Source organism: Ixodes scapularis, unplaced genomic scaffold (genome assembly GCF_016920785.2).
Source record: "Ixodes scapularis isolate PalLabHiFi unplaced genomic scaffold, ASM1692078v2 PGA_scaffold10__122_contigs__length_95168666, whole genome shotgun sequence".
Taxonomy (NCBI): Eukaryota; Metazoa; Arthropoda; class Arachnida; order Ixodida; family Ixodidae; genus Ixodes; species Ixodes scapularis.
This window is the reverse complement of record NW_024609836.1, coordinates 41,309,627-41,328,066: the sequence shown is the minus strand read 5'-3', so window position 1 is coordinate 41,328,066 and position 18,440 is coordinate 41,309,627. Positions and strand designations below refer to the sequence as shown.

Genomic DNA, 18,440 nt, shown 5'->3' with positions numbered 1-18,440 from the left:
TCAACTCAATTGCAACGTCTATTGGTGTGCTTGCGTGCAGCCAAACCATTGGTAATGAGGAAGGTTTCGTGATTTCGGGTTTTATTTTCTCCAGATATTCGGTGTCCATTTTCGGGGTCTGACGAAAACTCGGCGTTTATCAGAGTTTTTGTGGAACAAAACTGCGTACCTATGCTAGACAGCAAACTCAGGAATGAAGTTGACTTAATTTATCGCTGAGCGGATGCCCTCTTCGGTCACGTGATGAGACCTTCCGATGGAGTTTTTGTCCATGAAGGAAGTTCGATGAAGTTCGAGGTATACTGACGGATGGTTGAATAATAAGGTTTGCAGTGACGTCAGAATATTCTCACGGTTCAGTTTGGCGATTGAGATAGCTTTGAAGTCGTCAGGTAGCCGGAGCTGCCGAAGTTAGTGAAGATGCCGACGTTCATGCTCGAGGACGGGGCGAGCCAAAGCAAGCGTTCACAGGCTACGTTTACGTGGATGCGACTGCAGCGCATCGGATCCAGTTAACGAATCGAATCGGTCATTGGCTACGTTTACATGGATGCGGCTGCAGCGCTTCGGATCCAGTTAACGAATCGAATCGGTCCATGTAAACAACTCGGATCGGATCGGATCGGATCCGATCCGATCCGCTGGGACGGGGTGGTTTGAGATGGTCAATCCGATTCGAGACTCTTCATGTATACGCTAGCGGATTGAATCGAGTGCTCGAGCGAGGGATTACGGGAGCTTTGCATCGCCTGCCGCTAGGCAAACCGGTCACCTCGAAAACAATCTGAAGGTCACGAGGTTTGCGTTGTGGTCCTTCGACACGAGGTGCCGCTGCTGGCCGATCCGAATCCATGTAAACTTAGTGGTTGAAGCGGATCCGATTCGCTAACTGGATCCGATGCGCTGCTGTCGCATCCATGTAAACGTAGCCCATGTAAACAACTCGGATCGGATCGGATCGGATCCGATCCGATCCGCTGGGACGGGGTGGTTTGAGATGGTCAATCCGGATCGAGACTCTCCATGTATACGCTAGCGGATCGGATCGAGTGCTCGAGCGAGGGATTACGGGAGCTTATCTTTGCATGCTGCTAGGCAAACCGGACACTTCGGAAACAACCTGAAGGTCACGAGGTTTGCGTTGTGATCCTTCGACACGAGGTGCCGCTACTGGTTGATCTGAATCCATGTAAACGTTGTGGTTGAAGTGGATCCGATTCGCTAACTGGATCCGATGCGCTGCTGTCGCATCCATGTAAACGTAGCCACAGACCATCGCAACGTTTTTTTATATGTTGGGTCCAAAACTCATCAGGTACGAGGTCCGGGAGTCCTCCACGACACTCACTGTCTCTGGCAGTTGCGTATACGCCTTTGGCGGCGTCGCGAGGGACCCCATGTGCTGACAGCCGAGCAGCAGGTGCTCTCAGCTTCTACGTTGCTGGCGGCGCATCGGTGCGCTGTGTGTCGCGTTCTGTTGCATGTTACAGAGGCGATAATCGATCGCCCGTGGATCAAGGTAGGTAGGCTTCGCGCAAACGGGAGACGGAAAGACGACAACCAAGAAGTTGAGCGATGCGAATTCTGCGGTGAGCTTGGTAAATACTCTTTTGCGTATAAATACGCTTTACGCTAATACAGTCTGAATAGAGCATTTTCTCAATGCGCTTGCACGAAGGCTCTCATTAGAAATCGGGCGCCTCATTCAACGATATGAGTGTCGTGCGAGATCGTCGCACGCATTCAAGGTTCCTCTCGCGATTGCTTGTGCATCATTTATCGAAAGGTCTAGGGCCTCAAAGTCGGGAAATTGTTCAGCTGCAACACGTTGTGCACGTTTTCACTTTACACTTGATACATCACTTTGCTTAGCTGATTTTAGTATTAAATTCCTATTATCACTTCATTTAAGACCTCTTCACTCTGCAAGACATCGTTTTTGGCATTCCGTAAGTCAAGTAAAATCCCTCCCCATTTTCTCCTCTTTTTTTGTTTGTTGAAAATACAGCTTTTTAATTGCAGTCGTTTTGCGATGTTATGAAAACCGACATGGTACTTGCTCAAAGCCAGAGGCTGCATTAGAATATAAAGCCTCAATATTGCCTTGATGTTCTTTTGGACAAGTGAAAAGGCCATAAAACATTTATGTCGGATACCGTCTTACCGTTGTGTGCAGGTAACAGTGACTAACCCTTGAAGCCACGGTCGCAAAACGATTCCTCGCAACCCCAGTGGATGCTGTGCTGTCCCGAGGTCAAGCTTAACAAAAATAATTGCTTAAGCTGATGTTGTAGAACAGCAAATAGGCATGCTCAAGAACAGATTCCGATGGTTGCTAGGCTATTAGGAAATCACTTGCCTTTCTGCACAATGCTGGCTCGTATAAAATTGTATTATTTTAAGGCTTCGTTTTGAATTATCCCCCCCCCCCCCCCCCCCCCCCAAACGTCGTCCGGTTAAAATAGGACGCCCAGTGAAATTCCGTTACTCTCTTCGTGCCCGCTGGCTTGCCCGAACCCCAAGAGACGTGGAAACCGGAAAAAAGGTAGGCGCTTAAACAGGATTACAGGGCCCCTTTAATGGTTAGTTTTAATAGGGCTATCTTTAGTAATATAACTATAAAATTTTAGAACAGCGTACCCAAAATATTTGCCTAAGCTAAACATTGCGTCGTCGCCCATGCGCATGTGCCGAGCCCAAACTGCGTTTCAAATTGGCATGGCGAGGCTATTCTAATAATAAAAAATAATAGTAATACTGCTAACACGCAGAAGAAAAAGAGGAAGAATAATCTTTATTTTCGTGTGCACAAAAAACAACGTGAGATCTTCACTTTGGTGCACAGAGAACGAGTAAAAGCCAAATTAATGCAAAAGAAATAAAACACACATCATAGATAAGCAGCGATCCTTTGCAATGCTTGCTGTGCTGTAAACAGAAAAGTCACTGAATATTTCAATACCTGGATTGTCAAAGCATTTGAAGAGGGATTGCATGCGTGGCAAAGGTGGAGATCTGCATTAGTATTGATATAACAAGTAGAGTGACTCCTAGTCAAACGGAAAGGGACATGGATATTAACGTTCAATAGAAGCGAATCATTATCTATACATTTACTATCTTGTGCAAAGAAATCGTCGCGTTTTGTACTCTCAAGCAATGGCCTCAGCGAGAACTTACCTAGAAGAAATCTGCAATCAAAATAAAAGGCGCTGAAGATAGCGGCGGTGAGCGTTTGCGCACACTTTCAATTTTTGTTGATTGCGTTTCAGACAAAGAATTCCAAGATACACAATGAATTCAAGCCTTGACCTAGCAAGGGAGCAAAATAAACGAACAATGCAGGGAGGGTTTTTAAATTGCTTCGTGGTTCGATATATTAGTCCCAACATCTTTGTCGCACTGGCAACAATAGAAGACACATGCGGAGTAAACGTCAATTAATTATGCTCACGCCAAGATCTCGTACAACAGAGATGCGTTTGATTGACGTTTCGTTTAATACATAATCGATATGTAATACATTTCGACGTCTGCACACGGACAAGACATTTGTGCTCAGAGGGTTCAGTGGCAAGCTATTCTCTTTACACCGCTGAATTATGCGTGACACATCATTCTCAAAAGTTTCGCTGTCGACAAGAGTATGAACATTCATAAAAAGCGTTTTCAAAAGAAAAAACTACATCAGCTTGATCGTGCTGACCAAGACCGGGGAGCACAGATTGCGTTATGTGCAAACTACCACCTTGCAGAAATTGACATCACGTGAGATAAGGACGTCACCTGATTTGGTCAAATGACGTGGTCGCGTGACGTCACTTTTCCCGCTAAATTTAGCGAAAATTGACGTCACGTGACGATTATTTTTCCGGCAAACTTCGCGGGAAAATTCACGTGGCGTTTCTTCGCGACAGTTTTCGAGTGGAGTGCCGCTGATAAAACACAGGAGATTCTATTTAAAAGGCAACTGTAAAGGGGTTTTCGATTTTGGTGCTCGGCACTCGCACAGGAAAGAGAAAGGTCAACCGGTGTTCGACGGGCAGGTTCCGTTTCATGGCCCCTTCAGTAAATCTTGAAGAGCTTAGGCACTCCCGTTTGAAGTTGCGGGCAGAAGTCGTGATGGCTTCGAAAAGTGACTCTCGTGCACAACCATGTCAGGCCGCAGCTGGTCAAGAGAAGAGCACCCTGCGTGTTGGAATGCACAAAACATAGTTATACCGTTTACATACGTTTTTTTTTATTATATCTTGGTCAATTGTCCCCTCTCGCTAATTTATACTGCAGCGTCGTCAATGGATATTTTTAGTAGACACTTCTTTTTGTTTTTGTGCGTGTGTGTGCGCGCATCTTTGTGTTCCTGTGCGTGTGTGTGTGAGTTTGTCTTCTTCATAATTGTTTATATCCGGTACCTTCTGTATTTCCTTAATCTATTGGCGACTTCATCGAAGCCGGCGGCACCTGGCGATTAGAACAGAAAGCTGTTGCGGCAGGTTGTTCGCTTGGCAGCATTCTCGAGCGACTCAGGTATTCACAGCGTCCGATGGTCTAAAGATGAAGCCGCGAAAGTGGGTTTAAGAACAGGTGGTGAAAGTCACCAATACTCCTTTTCTCTCTCAGCCTCGTCGCATCAGACGCTAGAATCCAATGGAGCCAATCCAGCAGCACCAAAAGTGCCTCGCCACTGTGCGCATCGTCCTTGTGCGGTTGATAACACTGGCTCCTCAAATTCCTCAAACAAACTTGTTGTTCACCTCTTGGCACGCGAGAGTCGTACATGGTGTCAGAAATGGCCGCGACAGGCTGTACTCTGTCGGCGGGGCTGCTTGCCACGACAACCACCCGTGAACCCTGACGCAAAGTGGGCCGCAGTTTCCGGGTGGTTATCATTTGAGCCCGTTCTCGTTTCGCCCTTCTCACTTGGCCCTTCTCAAAACAACCATTCTCAAAAAGATCTTCTCTTCTGGACCTGTCGCATTTGGTCCTTTCCCGTTTCGTCTTTCGCATTCCAGCTCTCCTCATTTGGGCCCGTTCTCGTTTCGCCCTTTTCAAAACAGGCATTCTCAAAAATATCTCGCGTTGACCCGTCGCCACTTGACTCTTTCTACACCAAAATCGTTTTTTTTTTCTTGGGGGGGGGGGGGGGGGGTAATATTAATATATTGATATAAGTTGTGTGTGTGTGTCACACTACAGGCATACTCTGCTAAGGATTTTAGCAGTGCGTCGAGGTCGCCGTGAAAAGCTACTAGCTGACAATAAAACAGACCCACTATTTATCGCAGCCCGATCATATTCCGAAATGTCACGTTGTTTTGAGGCCTCTCGACTTGGGACACTGCCACCACTTCTATAATGCAGTGGTTCTCAAAAGGGGGTCTGCGAAGACATCCGAGGGGTCCGCGAAACCCTGTCTCATCAGTCAGGCACGGCAATATTAGTTGTCTTTTTTTACGTTGAGAAGAAACGTTTTAATTTTCGGGAGAGTATACTCTCGTGTGTATGTCAATGAGATAAGTCTACTGTACACTAGCAATTAGTTATATCCATTTATTAAATCATTATCATGATAACCTATACCTCTCTATGCCCCTCACCCAAAACGGGGTCCTGCATCATCTCCGCCTTTCTGTAAGGCGTCCGCGAAACATCAATGGTTGAGAACCACTGCTATTAAGTAAGCTATTTCTGTTCAGACAAAGTTTCCAAATTAAATGTTCATCGCTTTTTTTCTCTCGTTTGCTTAGAGGAAGGGAAGCAGGCGTCAATTTACGATTCTCAGTGCGTACCTCTACACATAACATATGTCTGATGGTATGTTGGGTGCCCAAGCAAGGCAAGGCTCATCAACAAAGCCGCGAAGGCATAACGACGTTAGAACCATGCCGAACTAGTGCCATTCGGTCGTAGCACGAACGGGCGAAATGAGAATGGGTCCAGTTGCGAAAAACACGATTCGGATCTTATGAGAAGGTTCAAACGAGAAGGACCAAATGAGAATGGGTCGAAATGTGCAAGGTTCAAATGCGAATGGGACGTTTTGAGATACACCCGCAGTTTCCATACCCCAGCAAGTCATCGCTCAAGTGCCGCCGGCGCTATTACCGGCCCCCAAACTCCTGGACCCCTCAGGAGACGTCTGGCAAAGTGCGTTCAAACTTTTTTCCACGGCTACATTCTTGAACCACCAACCAAAAGAGGTACAATTAAGCGGCAATCTTCTTAATCACAATTGGAGAGGAGGCAAGGAACATGTATAGCACGTTCCACTTCGAAGAAGACGAGGAGCGGCAGGACGCTGAAGTACTTCAAAAAAAGTTCAAAGGTTTTTACAAACCTAGTGTACCACAAGTATCGCTCCGGAACAAGAGGCCAGAAAGAAGGTGGAAGGATTTAACGTGTAATTAATACGCAATTCACACGACCTTTAGCTGAGGGACCTTTATTCTCTGCGGCCAATCAATTGACGATCTTCCGCGCGTGGGGTGTGCTCGCGACCCAAGAGCACGGGAGGATCACTGCGTGCACGCGAAGAGACAAAAGGAGCGCGCGCTTAAAAATAAAGAAGTTGTTCTTGCTGCTGGCACTGATCGTGAACGCACTATCTTTACATGGTGTCAGAAGTCCAAAGGTAAAAGCTCACGGCATCATGACAGATCTTCGACCTCCGGAACCGCTGCAACTTGGCGACAACGCGGCGGAGTCGTGGCTAAGGTTCAAGCAGCGCATTGAGCTTTACCTCCTAGCAGCGGAACCCACGAAGCCTCGCAGTAAGCAACAGAAGGCCGCCATATTTCTACATATCGCGGGCCAGGAAGCTATAGACGTGTTTAACACACTGAATTTGACATCAGAGGAGCAAGCCGACTATGACGTACTAGTCAAGACTTTTGAAGATATACTGCCTGCCCAAATGTAACGAAACGTACGAGCGCTACGTGTTTCGCACGCGTCGGCAAGCTCAAGGAGAACCGTTTGAACAATTTTTTAGAGACCTGCAACTGAAAGCAAGGACGTGCAACTTTGCAGGTTTGAAAGAATCTTTCCTCCGAGATCAGATTGTTTACGGGATTTCGAGCACGATGTTGCGAGAAAAGCTGCTTCGAAAAAAAAACACCTAACCCTGGAAGTAGCAGTAGAGTGCTGCAAGGCTGAGGAGCGTGTCGAAGCACAGAACAAAGCGTGGGATGGCGAAACTGTGAAAATTGACCCCGTTCAACAAGGACAAGCCAAACAGCGTGAGCAGAGAAGATGCACTTATTGTAACTTATCTCATCCGCCGAGGAAGTGCCCAGCGTATGGAAAGACATGTGCCAAGTGCACCAAACGGAATCACTTCGCAGTCTGCTGCAGGAGTAAAAGGGCAGTGGTACACGACGTGGCCGAAGGGGACGAAAGCGATGGTGACTCCGACGTTCTTGAAATTTTGGCAACCGGGAACGAGCGCTCTTCCTCCAATCGCGACTGGATTGTCACCACACGCATCGAGGGAACCGTGGTGAAAATCAAGGTCGACACGGGAGCGCAGGCAAACTCATTGCCCAGAGCGTTGTTTGAGAAGCTCAGGACGAAGCAGAAACCCCGTCCAACCAGAAGCATTCTTCGCCACTACGGGGGCGGCGAAATTCAACACAGCGGAAAGGTTCGTCTGTGCACCAAGGTACCATTTCGAGGAGTGTGTACCCCTTGAAAGAAAAAAATAAACTGATTGATTGATTGATTGGTTGGTGCAGCTCGACAAGCGACCAGTGCAGCTCGATTTCTTTGTGGTGAAAAGGAACCAAGCTATCCTAGGTCTTCGTGCATGCGAGCAACTGGGCCTCGTGAACCGAGTAAGTTCAGTCGAGAACAAGGCCTCCAACCCCAGCATAGAGTCGGAATTCCCGGGGCTGTTCTCCGGTATTGGCAAGACACGACGGGAGTACAAGATGGTACTCCGATATGACGCCGTACCAGTGGTCCAGCCCGCCAGACGAGTGCCGCACGCACTTAGGGAACCCCTCAAGAAAGAACTGGAACGCATGGAGGCCGCAGGCATTATTGCAAAGGTTAAGAAAGCCTCCGACTGGGTGAGTCCCTTAGTCATCGTACGGAAAAAAAAAATGGCAAATTAAGAATCTGCATGGACCCTCGAAACGTGAATCGGGCACTGAAAAGAGAACATTTTCAGCTCCCACGGCTCGAGGAAATCGAGAGCGAGCTAGCGCGTGCCAAGTATTTCAGTCGCCTTGACGCCAACAGTGGATTTCATCAGATTCCGCTTGATGAACAGACCTCGGAGATTTGCACGTTCAGCAGTCCGTTTGGTCGTTACAGATATCTAAGGCTACCCTTCGGAATCGCTTCAGCTCCGGAAGTATTCCAAAGCACAATGAGCCAGATACTCGACGATCTCCCTGGTGTGCGTGTGTACATAGATGATGTACTGGTGTGGGGCGCCACACGAGAAGAACATGACAAAAGGCTTCGCCAGGCGTTGGCAACAGCACAAGCTGAGGGACTGACGCTGAATGCGGACAAATGCACCTTTGGCCAAAAAGAAATAAACTTTCTTGGCGACTGAATCAGTTCCAACGGAATTGAACCGCACCCGGACTTGATAAGCTGCGTTGTACGGCACCCTACTCCAACGACAAAAAAGGAAGTTCAACGCCTCCTTGGTGCAGTGAACTACTTCGGGAAATATTTACCACACCTGTCGGCTCAAACGGAGGCCCTACGCAGTCTAGTTAGGAACGACACCATTTTTGAATGGACCAGCGTACATGAACGTCAGTGGGAGCACCTAAAAAAAATGCTGACGCAAACCCCAGTTCTAGCAATCTATGATCCCGAGTTGCCCAGCAAGTTGTCAACTGATGCGTCCGCATTTGCTCTAGGGGCTGCGTTGCTTCAGCAGCATGGAATGGACTGGCGTGCGGTAGGCTACGCGTCTCGGGTGCTCACCGATACTGAACGCCGGTATGCTCAGATTGAAAAAGAGGCCTTGGGCATAGCCTTCGGTTGCGAAAAGTTTAACGACTACGTACTGGGAAAACATATCGCCATCGAAACAGACCATCATCCGCTGTTGGCCATTTCAAAAAAAGAAATAGGAGACATGCCTCCTCGTCTCCAACGACTATTTTTACAACTACTGAAGTATGATTTCGAGTTGCAGTTTGTCCCAGGTAATAAGTTGGTGGTTGCCGACACTTTATCGAGGATTCCATCAGATCTATCTCAGGGAGAGGCCACGACGGATGTAGAAGTGCATGCGGTGGGCGTCCTCTCTGAAGTAGTGGGCCAAGGCACACTAGCTCGCCTACAGGAGGCGACAGTCAGCGATCTCGCTCTCCAGCGAGTCATCACCTGCCTCCAATCATTGAAACCTGTGGAAGGTGAGCTGAAGCGGTTTACACCAGAACTTTCGGTGGTTAGCGGAGTACTGCTAAAAGGAAAGAAAGCAGTCATTCCGACAGCTATGCGAAGAGAGATGCTGAAACGACTACATCAAGGCCATCTGGGGTTGGGTAAATGCCTGTCCAAGGCCCGAAGATTGATGTATTGGCCAGCAATGACCGCCGATATTACCGCTTTCATCGACAGATGTGAAACTTGCACAGAAGTTTGCCTACAGACAGCCAGACGAGCCTCTCTCGATCCGCACCGTTCCCAACCATCCCTGGTCCAGGGTAGCTGCGGATCTCTTCCAACACTCCGGTAAACACTACTTGGCTGTATACGACGCCTATTCAAATTTTCCAGAAGTGGAACACCTTCGAGAAACCACAGCAAGGGTGGTCATTGACAAGTTAGCTCAAATATTTGCCCGCAATGGTTTACCTCTTGAAGTTTGCACGGATGGGGGCCCACAATTTTCCTCGAAAGAATTTAAGGATTTTGCTGCGCGCTATGATTTTCGGCATACTGTTTCAAGTCCAATATTTCCAAGGTCCAACGGTCTGGCTGAAAAAGGTGTACAAGTTGTAAAGCGTATACTACGAAAAACGGAGAGTGCCAAAGAAGACTTTTGGTTGGGCCTCCTCAACTACCGGGCAGCTCCCCTTGAAGATGGCCGCTCACCCGCAGAACTACTGATGGGTCGAGAACTACGAACCCTACTTCCCGACTTCACCGCGTCTCCCGCATCTCCGGTCAAAAAGCACGTCCAGAACGAGACGAAAGGAAGACAGCTAGCTCCTCTTCAGCAGGGAGACATCGTGCGAATCCTTAACAACGGGCGATGGGAGCGTGAAGCACAAGTGCAAGGCTTGGTGGCCCCAAGGTCATACACAGTGCTTACCGAGGACGGCCGGATCCTCCGCCGTAACCGACAGCATCTTCGAAAGACACCGGAAGGTTTCTTCATCTCCATCAACGACAGCGACTCAGAGGACGACAACGGCGATTGCTTGCCACCATCAAGAGATGGATCACAGCCTCCCTCACCACCAGAGCCTCCTCGAAACCAGGTGTCGCCTCACCCACCGACCTTACCCGCTCTTGAGCAGGCGTCATCAGGAGCAGGACCTCAGTCCAAGAGACCTAGAAGGCTACCACAACGCCTGGGCTACATAAAAGGCTTCCAACAGGCAGAACTAATCTGAACGAGTACAGCCCGCTTCACGCGCTGCTTGTGGTTGTTGTGTACATCTTTGTTCCCTCAAAGAAAGGAGGATGTACCATATGCTAGCGGGAGGATCACCGCGTGCACGCGAAGAGACAAAAGGAGCGCGCGCTTAAAAATAAAGAAGTTGTTCTTGCTGCTGGCACTGATCGTGAACACACTATCTTTGCAGCCGATAGCAAAGGGACCTATGTTAAAGGTGCCTTCATGGTGACCGTGTGAATGGGGTATTACAGACCTTCATACCCTGGCAAGAATTAGCGGCATTGGGGACCACCAAGAACTCACGCTCCGAAACCGCATCTTAGGAATCCGAGATAAGAAAGTGCAAGAACGGCTAATCTCTGAAAACCCTTCGTAGGCGAAAACGGTTGACATCTGCATGACGCGCGAGCACGTAAAGAGAGCAGTGTCAGGAAATACCAGGCGCTTCAAGCCAACCGTCAGCGGTCAATCTAGTTGATGACAGTATGACGCGTTCATGTCCGAAGAGCGGATTAGGAAACATTTCGGCGCCGCATGCCGAGCGCTTGGTAAGACTTGTAAAAAAATGCCGAAAGAATAACCGTTTTGCGACAGTCTGGCCAAACGTTCAAGCGAATATGAGCGAAAAGTGCACAAAGAAAGACCTTCGTCAACAGGAGGCTAGCGTAGACGAAGACTGTGAATGAATGAATGAGTGCATGTTTATTTGTTGCCGCAATCAACCGAAATGGAGACAGGGACTAAAGGCTCGAAGCCTGACAAGGTCTCTTTCCCCAATGCAGGGCTTTCCAGCAGCACACAGTTTACAGAGTTAACGCTTAGTACTAAACAAGACATTATTCATTTTTAGAATATACCAGAAAAACAACTAGTTATTACATACAAATTCAGATAATAAGGGGTTATCACTGCCCACCATGAATGTTCTGAGATTCCTTTTAAATTTACTAAAATTGTTATTAAAATATGTTTCAACTTCAACTCTATTTTAACTTTTGATTTCTTTATCAAATCAACTATTGGTTGTAAACTCTGACATTACATGCCGTCTCACAAAAGCATCACTGGCGAGACACGATCGAGATTAAAGGCACGTCCGTGAAGTGCAAGCTGGACACGGAAGCAAATTGCTGCATCACATATTAACGGCATTAGCGCACACACTCTAAAAAAAAAAAAGGTGTCAAGGGAGAGTAACTGCCCTAAGTTACCCTCCTTTAACCCTATCTTCATCCAAGTTACTCTTTCGCGACCGCTTCTTTCGATGATACTCTCCCTTAACCATCACTCGAACTCTAGAGTAACTGTAGCTAGAGTTAGTTTCTCCTCGCGATATCACGGGCTGTCAACAGATGGCGCCGCTATGGGGTCGGCGCATTTTCGACGCTGCTCGGCGCAGATTTTTGTTGTTGTGTTTTTCTTTTTCCGGGGAAGGTTTTTTTTTTCCCTAGCCGCTTCTTTTTTTTTTTTTTTTTTTTGGGGGGGGGGGGGGGGGAGATGGGCAAGGATATTTTAATAAGTGAGTTGATACAGCCTACCTTTACTTAATTTTGTCAACGCGCAATTCAAATGTTTTTTCTGCTAATTAAAAAAAAACGCAGAATTTAAGGTGGTTTTTTGCTGCTCCTTTGTGCATATGCGTCGCCAGCGATACGAGCTTATAGGGACCACCAAACGAGGCCGCCGATGTCCGCGTCTATGCATCGCCCTCCCGTCGCGGCCAAACGCATGGGACTTTCGCTTTAGATTATTATGTAGACTTATGATCTTGATAGAAAAGCTTCGTACCCTAACTAGGGGTTTATGGACTGCACTTCGTGTCAGGAGAAGAACATTTTTTGCCTCCAACATGGTGACAAGGCACTGATAGTAGACGACAATGTTGGTTTTGACCTACAGTTTAGCCGGAAGTGACGTCAGCTGCAACAAACGTATACTTAGAAGCGCCAGAAAAAACAAACAATCTAACTGAAAGAAGTAGTAGTGCAAACTCAGAGCGGCTACCGGCAGCTCAATTTTATTTGGAAAACACGAACATATTTGCACACCAGCGGCGTAGCCAGGGGACGGGGTGTTGGGTGTTGAAGGGTCGGAACACCGCCGAAGTTTCATGGTTGTCCCCCTTTATCCCTTCCGCTTTTCCAATGTCAGTATTTTTTGTGTGTGTGTTTCGTTTCGACAATCCACAACGGCGAGGGGCGGTGCATGCCCACAACATACCGAAGCAAAACGAAAAAGACGACGCTGTCCGTGGACTGCGTGAAAAACACATCTCCGGCTCCGGCTCTTCGAACAGCCCTCTCCAAACTCGGCCACGTTTGTAACCGAAGCCTTTCTTCAGGCTCGCAGGTGCGAATGGCTTAGCTCCCGACGTCATAAAAGCCGCGAAATCCTGACCTCGAAAGACGCTGGGCTCGCTTCGGGGAACACAGGCGGCTTAACTAAAGTTCCCCTACCCTTTGAGTGTCAAGGACTCGACGACAATCTCAGGGCAGCACAACAAAATTCCAAAATAGCAATGATTTGACTTTACGAACCCTACAATGCGGAGAAAACCGGACGACAAAATAACAAACAGCTAAGCGTTTTTTTTTTTCTTTCCTTTTTTTGCTTCGTTTTTTTTTTTTTTAGGGTTCACTCGCCTGCGCTTATTTAGCTTCAATATGGCACAAAAATGCAAAAAAAACACACACACACAAACATCCCCATCGTTAAAAAAAAGAAGAAAAGAAGCAACAGAGAAAAGCGACAGCATATGCGCTGTTGAAGCATATTTGTAATGCTCATAATCACTTGGTTTGAAAGCGTATCTAGTTGACTTCTTTAATCGCCGAAGTGTGTAATGTTTACATGTTTGCGTTCAGCACGTGAGTCGTGGAACTTTTTCAAAAATGAGTTCAAAAGCCAAGCCGTTCTTGACGTTCTTTTTTTTTTTGTTTCTTTTTTTTAAGAATGATTATTGGCCTACAACTTGAAGCGTGTCATCACCGTCTCCAACAGCTAGAGTCGGCACATTCACGTCAGGCAGCATCTTAGGCGAGAGCGATGTTGTGGCCAACGACGTCGGTCTCTATGTCGCAAGCCTCGACTTCGATCAAATCGGCGGCCTGTGCGGAGCATTCGTTTTGTTAAATGCACTTCCTGGGGAAGTACTGGTTTTGACACAGATGTGGAGGGACCGCACCGCGTAGCGCGTCTCGGCGGTACAGGCAACTTGCATTTGCCTAGAGGCTTTGTATCCTAATGTAACCCGCCTGCTTAGCTTAACCCGCCTGCTTAGCGCAATAGCTTCCACCATGCTAATTATAAACACCGTCGAACTTGTTGTCCGTAAGGTAATGACGTCACGAGAGGAAACCATAGGAGGGCGCCACCAAAACATCTCGCCTCTAATAGGGGCTGCGCTTTTGAACATTCACCGAAATATGCAGATCAGCACCGAAAGGGTACTCTCACTTCTTTCTATCGACCGACGGCGGCTTCCACTAAATGTTTAGACCCCATAAAATGATAGAAACTGGTATTTTTTTCTTCCACTTTCTCGTAAAACGACAACGAAGAACGGAAATAGCCTAAAACATGACTATACAACGATATTTTCTGAAAAAATGTGATCCGCGCAGGGGAAGTACTGGTTTTGACAGAGATGTGGAGGCACCGCACCACGTAGCGCGTCTCGGCGGTACAGGCAACTTGCATTTCCCAGAGGCTTTGTATCCTGATGTAACCCGCCTGCTGCCAATCCTGGCCACCATGCTCGTTAGCAGCGCTGAATCGGAACGTTTGTTTTCTAGACTCCGAATACTGGGACGTTGAAGCACCTGAGTGCTTCAACGTCCCAGGGGCGCTTGCTACTCCGTTCCAAGCTGAGACCAGACGCTCCGCCTTCAACGCGAGCTCGCTGGCTTCGGTAGTGCTTTGGTTGCGCGTGCCTGCGCGATCACACTTGTTTTTGCAAGGGCAGAAAGATGGCGACATGTGCGATCAAAAGCGTCGCTGTGGTCAGCCTTCTACGATTGGCCGAATCGTGACTATGACGTCAGCAAAGGTTTTCTCATCGACAGAAATAAGAGTAATGAAAGAACTTCAATTTTGACGGTGTTGGTAGTGTTGGTTTCAGAGCGCAATAGCTTCCACCATGCTAATTATAAACACCGTCGAACTTGTCCGTAAGGTAATGACGTCACGAGAGGAAACCGTATACGAGGGCGTCACCAAAATATCTCGCCGCTAATAGGGGCTGCGCTTTTGAACATTCACCGAAATATGCAAATCAGCACCGAAAGGGTACTCTCAGGCCTGGTTCACACTTGCGCATCGGCGGGCGAATCTGCAAGAATTCGGCCGCCGGGCGTAGCGTCCCCTGTGCATTGCCGCGGCCAATTCCGCTTCGGCGACAGCGCATTAGCTGTAAGTGTGAACCAGGCCTCCCTTCTTCCAATCGACCGACGGCGGCTTCCACTAAATGTTTAGACCCCACAAAATGATCGAAACTGGTATTTTTCTCACACTTTCTCGTAAAACAACAACGAAGAACGTAAATAGCCTAAAACATGACTATACAACAATATTTTCTGAAAAAATGTGATCCGCGCAGGAGCAATGAGAGTGACGCTTCACTATTCACTTCACTCATTGCCCCTCTGCGCATTGCAGTTTTTGTGTTTAATCGTATTATAAACTTCGCTATTCTCTGGCACTTTTCCAAAGTTTTCAGTCATTGGATACCCGAGTGTTCCGCATTGAAGTGCACGCACCGTAATTTTTTGTGAGCCTGTTTAGACTTTTTTGCTCGAAGTCAATTATAATATTTTCTGACTGCGTTCTTTCGTCGTTTAACATTAAATTCTCCTTTTTTAAATACTGGACGAACGAGATGGTGAAAAAGAAGGTTGGACTTTTGTCGTCTAAGAAACAGGAAAATAGCAAACAAAATTGTGTTTGGGCAGTTTCTTTTCCCGGTCTCTTCTTTTCTTTCTGTCTTTCAAACAGCTTAAGCAAAGAAAAACACCCATGAAAAAAATTCCCTGGCTACGCCACTGATACACACTTTATTATACCTCAAGCCAAATGAATCTGAATTTCTTATTTGATGAAACGAGCGACGACGCACTGATGCAACTGTCATCTTCCTTTACACTGATTTTGAACACCTCGAAATTTTTCCCCTCTGTTTTCTGTTCCTACTTGCCCGGAATCTGTGGTTTATCCAGCAAAGGGTCGTACGAACATTTATCACAGTGGACTGCCAAGTTCCCTAAAGAAGACCGCTTTATAGAAAGTTCATGCTCTATGTGCGATCGGGTGGTGCATGAAAGCACCCGATATCAAATGCCCCACGACTGACACCCGCCCTTTTGCCCTGCCTTCAAAGGGCTAGTTTTATCAGAAGCCCATGACGCGAATTCCCAGATCATGTGGCCTGGTCCTCACTGTGACGGCGGAGCATTCTGCTTTTAATTAAGAGACAGCTAGTGTGCACGCGAGCGCGTGGAAGGTAATCATGCCGTCATTTGTAGACCCTCAAGATATTAGGTTATGACATGAAACAACGGCGGTTCAACCGTGTACAAAGATTCTGCACGTGGGGCTATAATACTACACCCGTACGATCGCCCACATGTCGTTGATATTTTAGACTACCGATGTGGCGCATTCTTCATGTTTGTGTGCATGTCTCTTTGAGCGCATGCTCTCCTGTTTTGTTTATTTTGAGGCATAAGCTAGTTAGCTTCACTGGTGCTCTGAGGGAACGCCAAGTGGCCGACAATCTTCTTGCAATTTATATCACCCCTTTTCTTTTCGTTGGGAGACATTTAATTTATCATTATCTTTTTTTTTTTTTTTTTTTTTTTTTGACGAGGCTTTGAGCTGAGTTCAGTGCTTCGTGTCTGTCAATTCCTTTTTGTCCCCTTGTTCTAGAGTTATCATGTGTAAGCAAACTCTACTATATTGTTTTTTTGGTTACCCGGATAGCAAATACCAGCTGAGACAAACCGACGAATTCGAGAGAGGGAAGAGCGTAGTGGAGGGGCGCGCCGATGGCCTCGAAACGGGTTGCTTACGAAGGTCCCTCGGCCTGGCGCAAGTGCTCTATCTCTCCCTCGAAAAGGGCGAGAGAAGGTGCTGAGAAAATAATTTCCCTCCCGTTTTCCCCACCCACCATCACTAATCCCTCCAAATCTCTTGTGAGCCTAGGGGACTCGGCGTCCGCTTCCTTGAAGGAGGAGGGCTCCCTTGTTACCTAAGCTGACAGTGTCGGAGGACCGTCGAGCCCGCCACGCCAGTTATCGCGTGCTCCGCTCTCTGCGCGTGGTTACGGGAGGGAGCGTGATCATGTGATTAAAGCCAAATGTACGATTGGCTCACCGAACACCTTAGCTTCCTCTTCACTTTCAGCTTAGGAGTTACGGAGTCCAGCCCGCGAAGCGCGCGCACACACACACACTCACAGAAAGTGGAGTCGCGTGAACCAAGGCCTAACGATAAGGTAGGGACTGGACGATGGTGGGGACGGTCCCCTCAATGTCCAACACGCGCATCCGCGAACTGGAAAGGGGCAGAGGCGCTTCGCAATTTATGGAGTTTTTTTTTCCGGCAGAGATAGCTCTTTTCAAGAATGGCAAGATGAACATGCTCATATCAGGACACCGTGGTGTCAGTTTCTTAAGTTGTTTAGGTTCATTTGATTGCTTAGCGGACGTTTATTTTTTATCTTTTTTTTTATCGGGTGAACCGGCTCGGCATCTCTTTTATCCACGCTTCCCCAACTGGAACCGGTAAGAACGATGGTTTATTGCCAAGAGCGATCTTCAACATGCGGAATGTCAAGACCTTGGATATTCTCTCGGCAGCGCCTACACACCGGTGATCTTCCTTTGTTGTGGCCATACATGTCACCACCAGCTTCGACGGACCGAAGACACGACGGACCACTTTCTTTTGCACGTGAGTGACAATGAGAGGATCCTCTCCTACTTCTTGACCATCGGAGAGATGTGTTCTTGCTACGTAATGTACGTTTTGTCATGATCCGATCCGTTTGAACCGTGTCTAACTCTAAGCCGGGAGTCTCCGACGAGTCCCGCGTGTAGTCCACAGCGATCGGCCTGAAAGGTCCTGTACAGCGTTATTTGTAAATGCTTTTTATTCCAATAGTCTGTGAGAGACGTTCTGATTGGGTATTTTCGTGTTTGAAGTCATTTAGTTCATTTTTTTCTGTTAAAATATGGCTGTCTTCTTGAAGGTAGATGTGTGCTGTAGTAAAGTCCTCCCAGTATGTCCAAAGCCGAATCGCACGGGGCGTTGAGTAGTCCTTCTTTGCCAAGATTCAGCTAGTCGGGTGGTTGTGGAGTGTCAGCTATGTCACTGCGCTATGCGAGCGTATTTGCCAGTAATAGTCTTTACTTGACAAGTTTTTTTTTTTTTTTTTACGTGAGTGATTTATTGATTGAAGCATCATGTTCCGTTGAACTGTCATATTTTGTTTGTATAACAGTATTGGACTGATAATTTAAAAGTACATTTGACACTGGTGAGCTGAAGGGGAGGCCAGCGATTTGATTTATAACTTGTAAATAATATAGAGGCCCCCCCCCCCCCCCCCCATATGCGTACATTTATAACTACATATTTCTGCGACGCAAACACCGCAATTCCTTAAAATTGTTTCTTTTTTTCTTTCAGATCAACATAGAAATATAGGTGTGAACTTAAATGTCGAGATTGCAATAAACATGTTTTAAGTTTAGATGAAGGATTGAGAGACGCTGTGATGCTGCCAGAGTAGGGCTAAGCAATTTAGAGATTAACCTTTCTATTATATGGAAAAAAAAAAGAGCTCTAA

The 18,440-nt window shown here is 47.3% G+C and overlaps 1 protein-coding gene across 1 annotated transcript in view; it reads right to left on the bottom strand.

The window, feature by feature from the left end:
- Positions 1-4,084: 4,084 nt before the first annotated feature.
- Positions 4,085-18,440, bottom strand: part of LOC115325839 (hydroxyacid oxidase 1) — a 60,678-nt gene continuing 46,322 nt past the window's right edge. The window contains exon 8 of the mRNA XM_029986552.2: positions 4,085-4,188. Within this exon, the coding sequence (XP_029842412.2) occupies positions 4,085-4,188 (104 nt within the window). The remainder of the gene's footprint in view (positions 4,189-18,440) is intronic.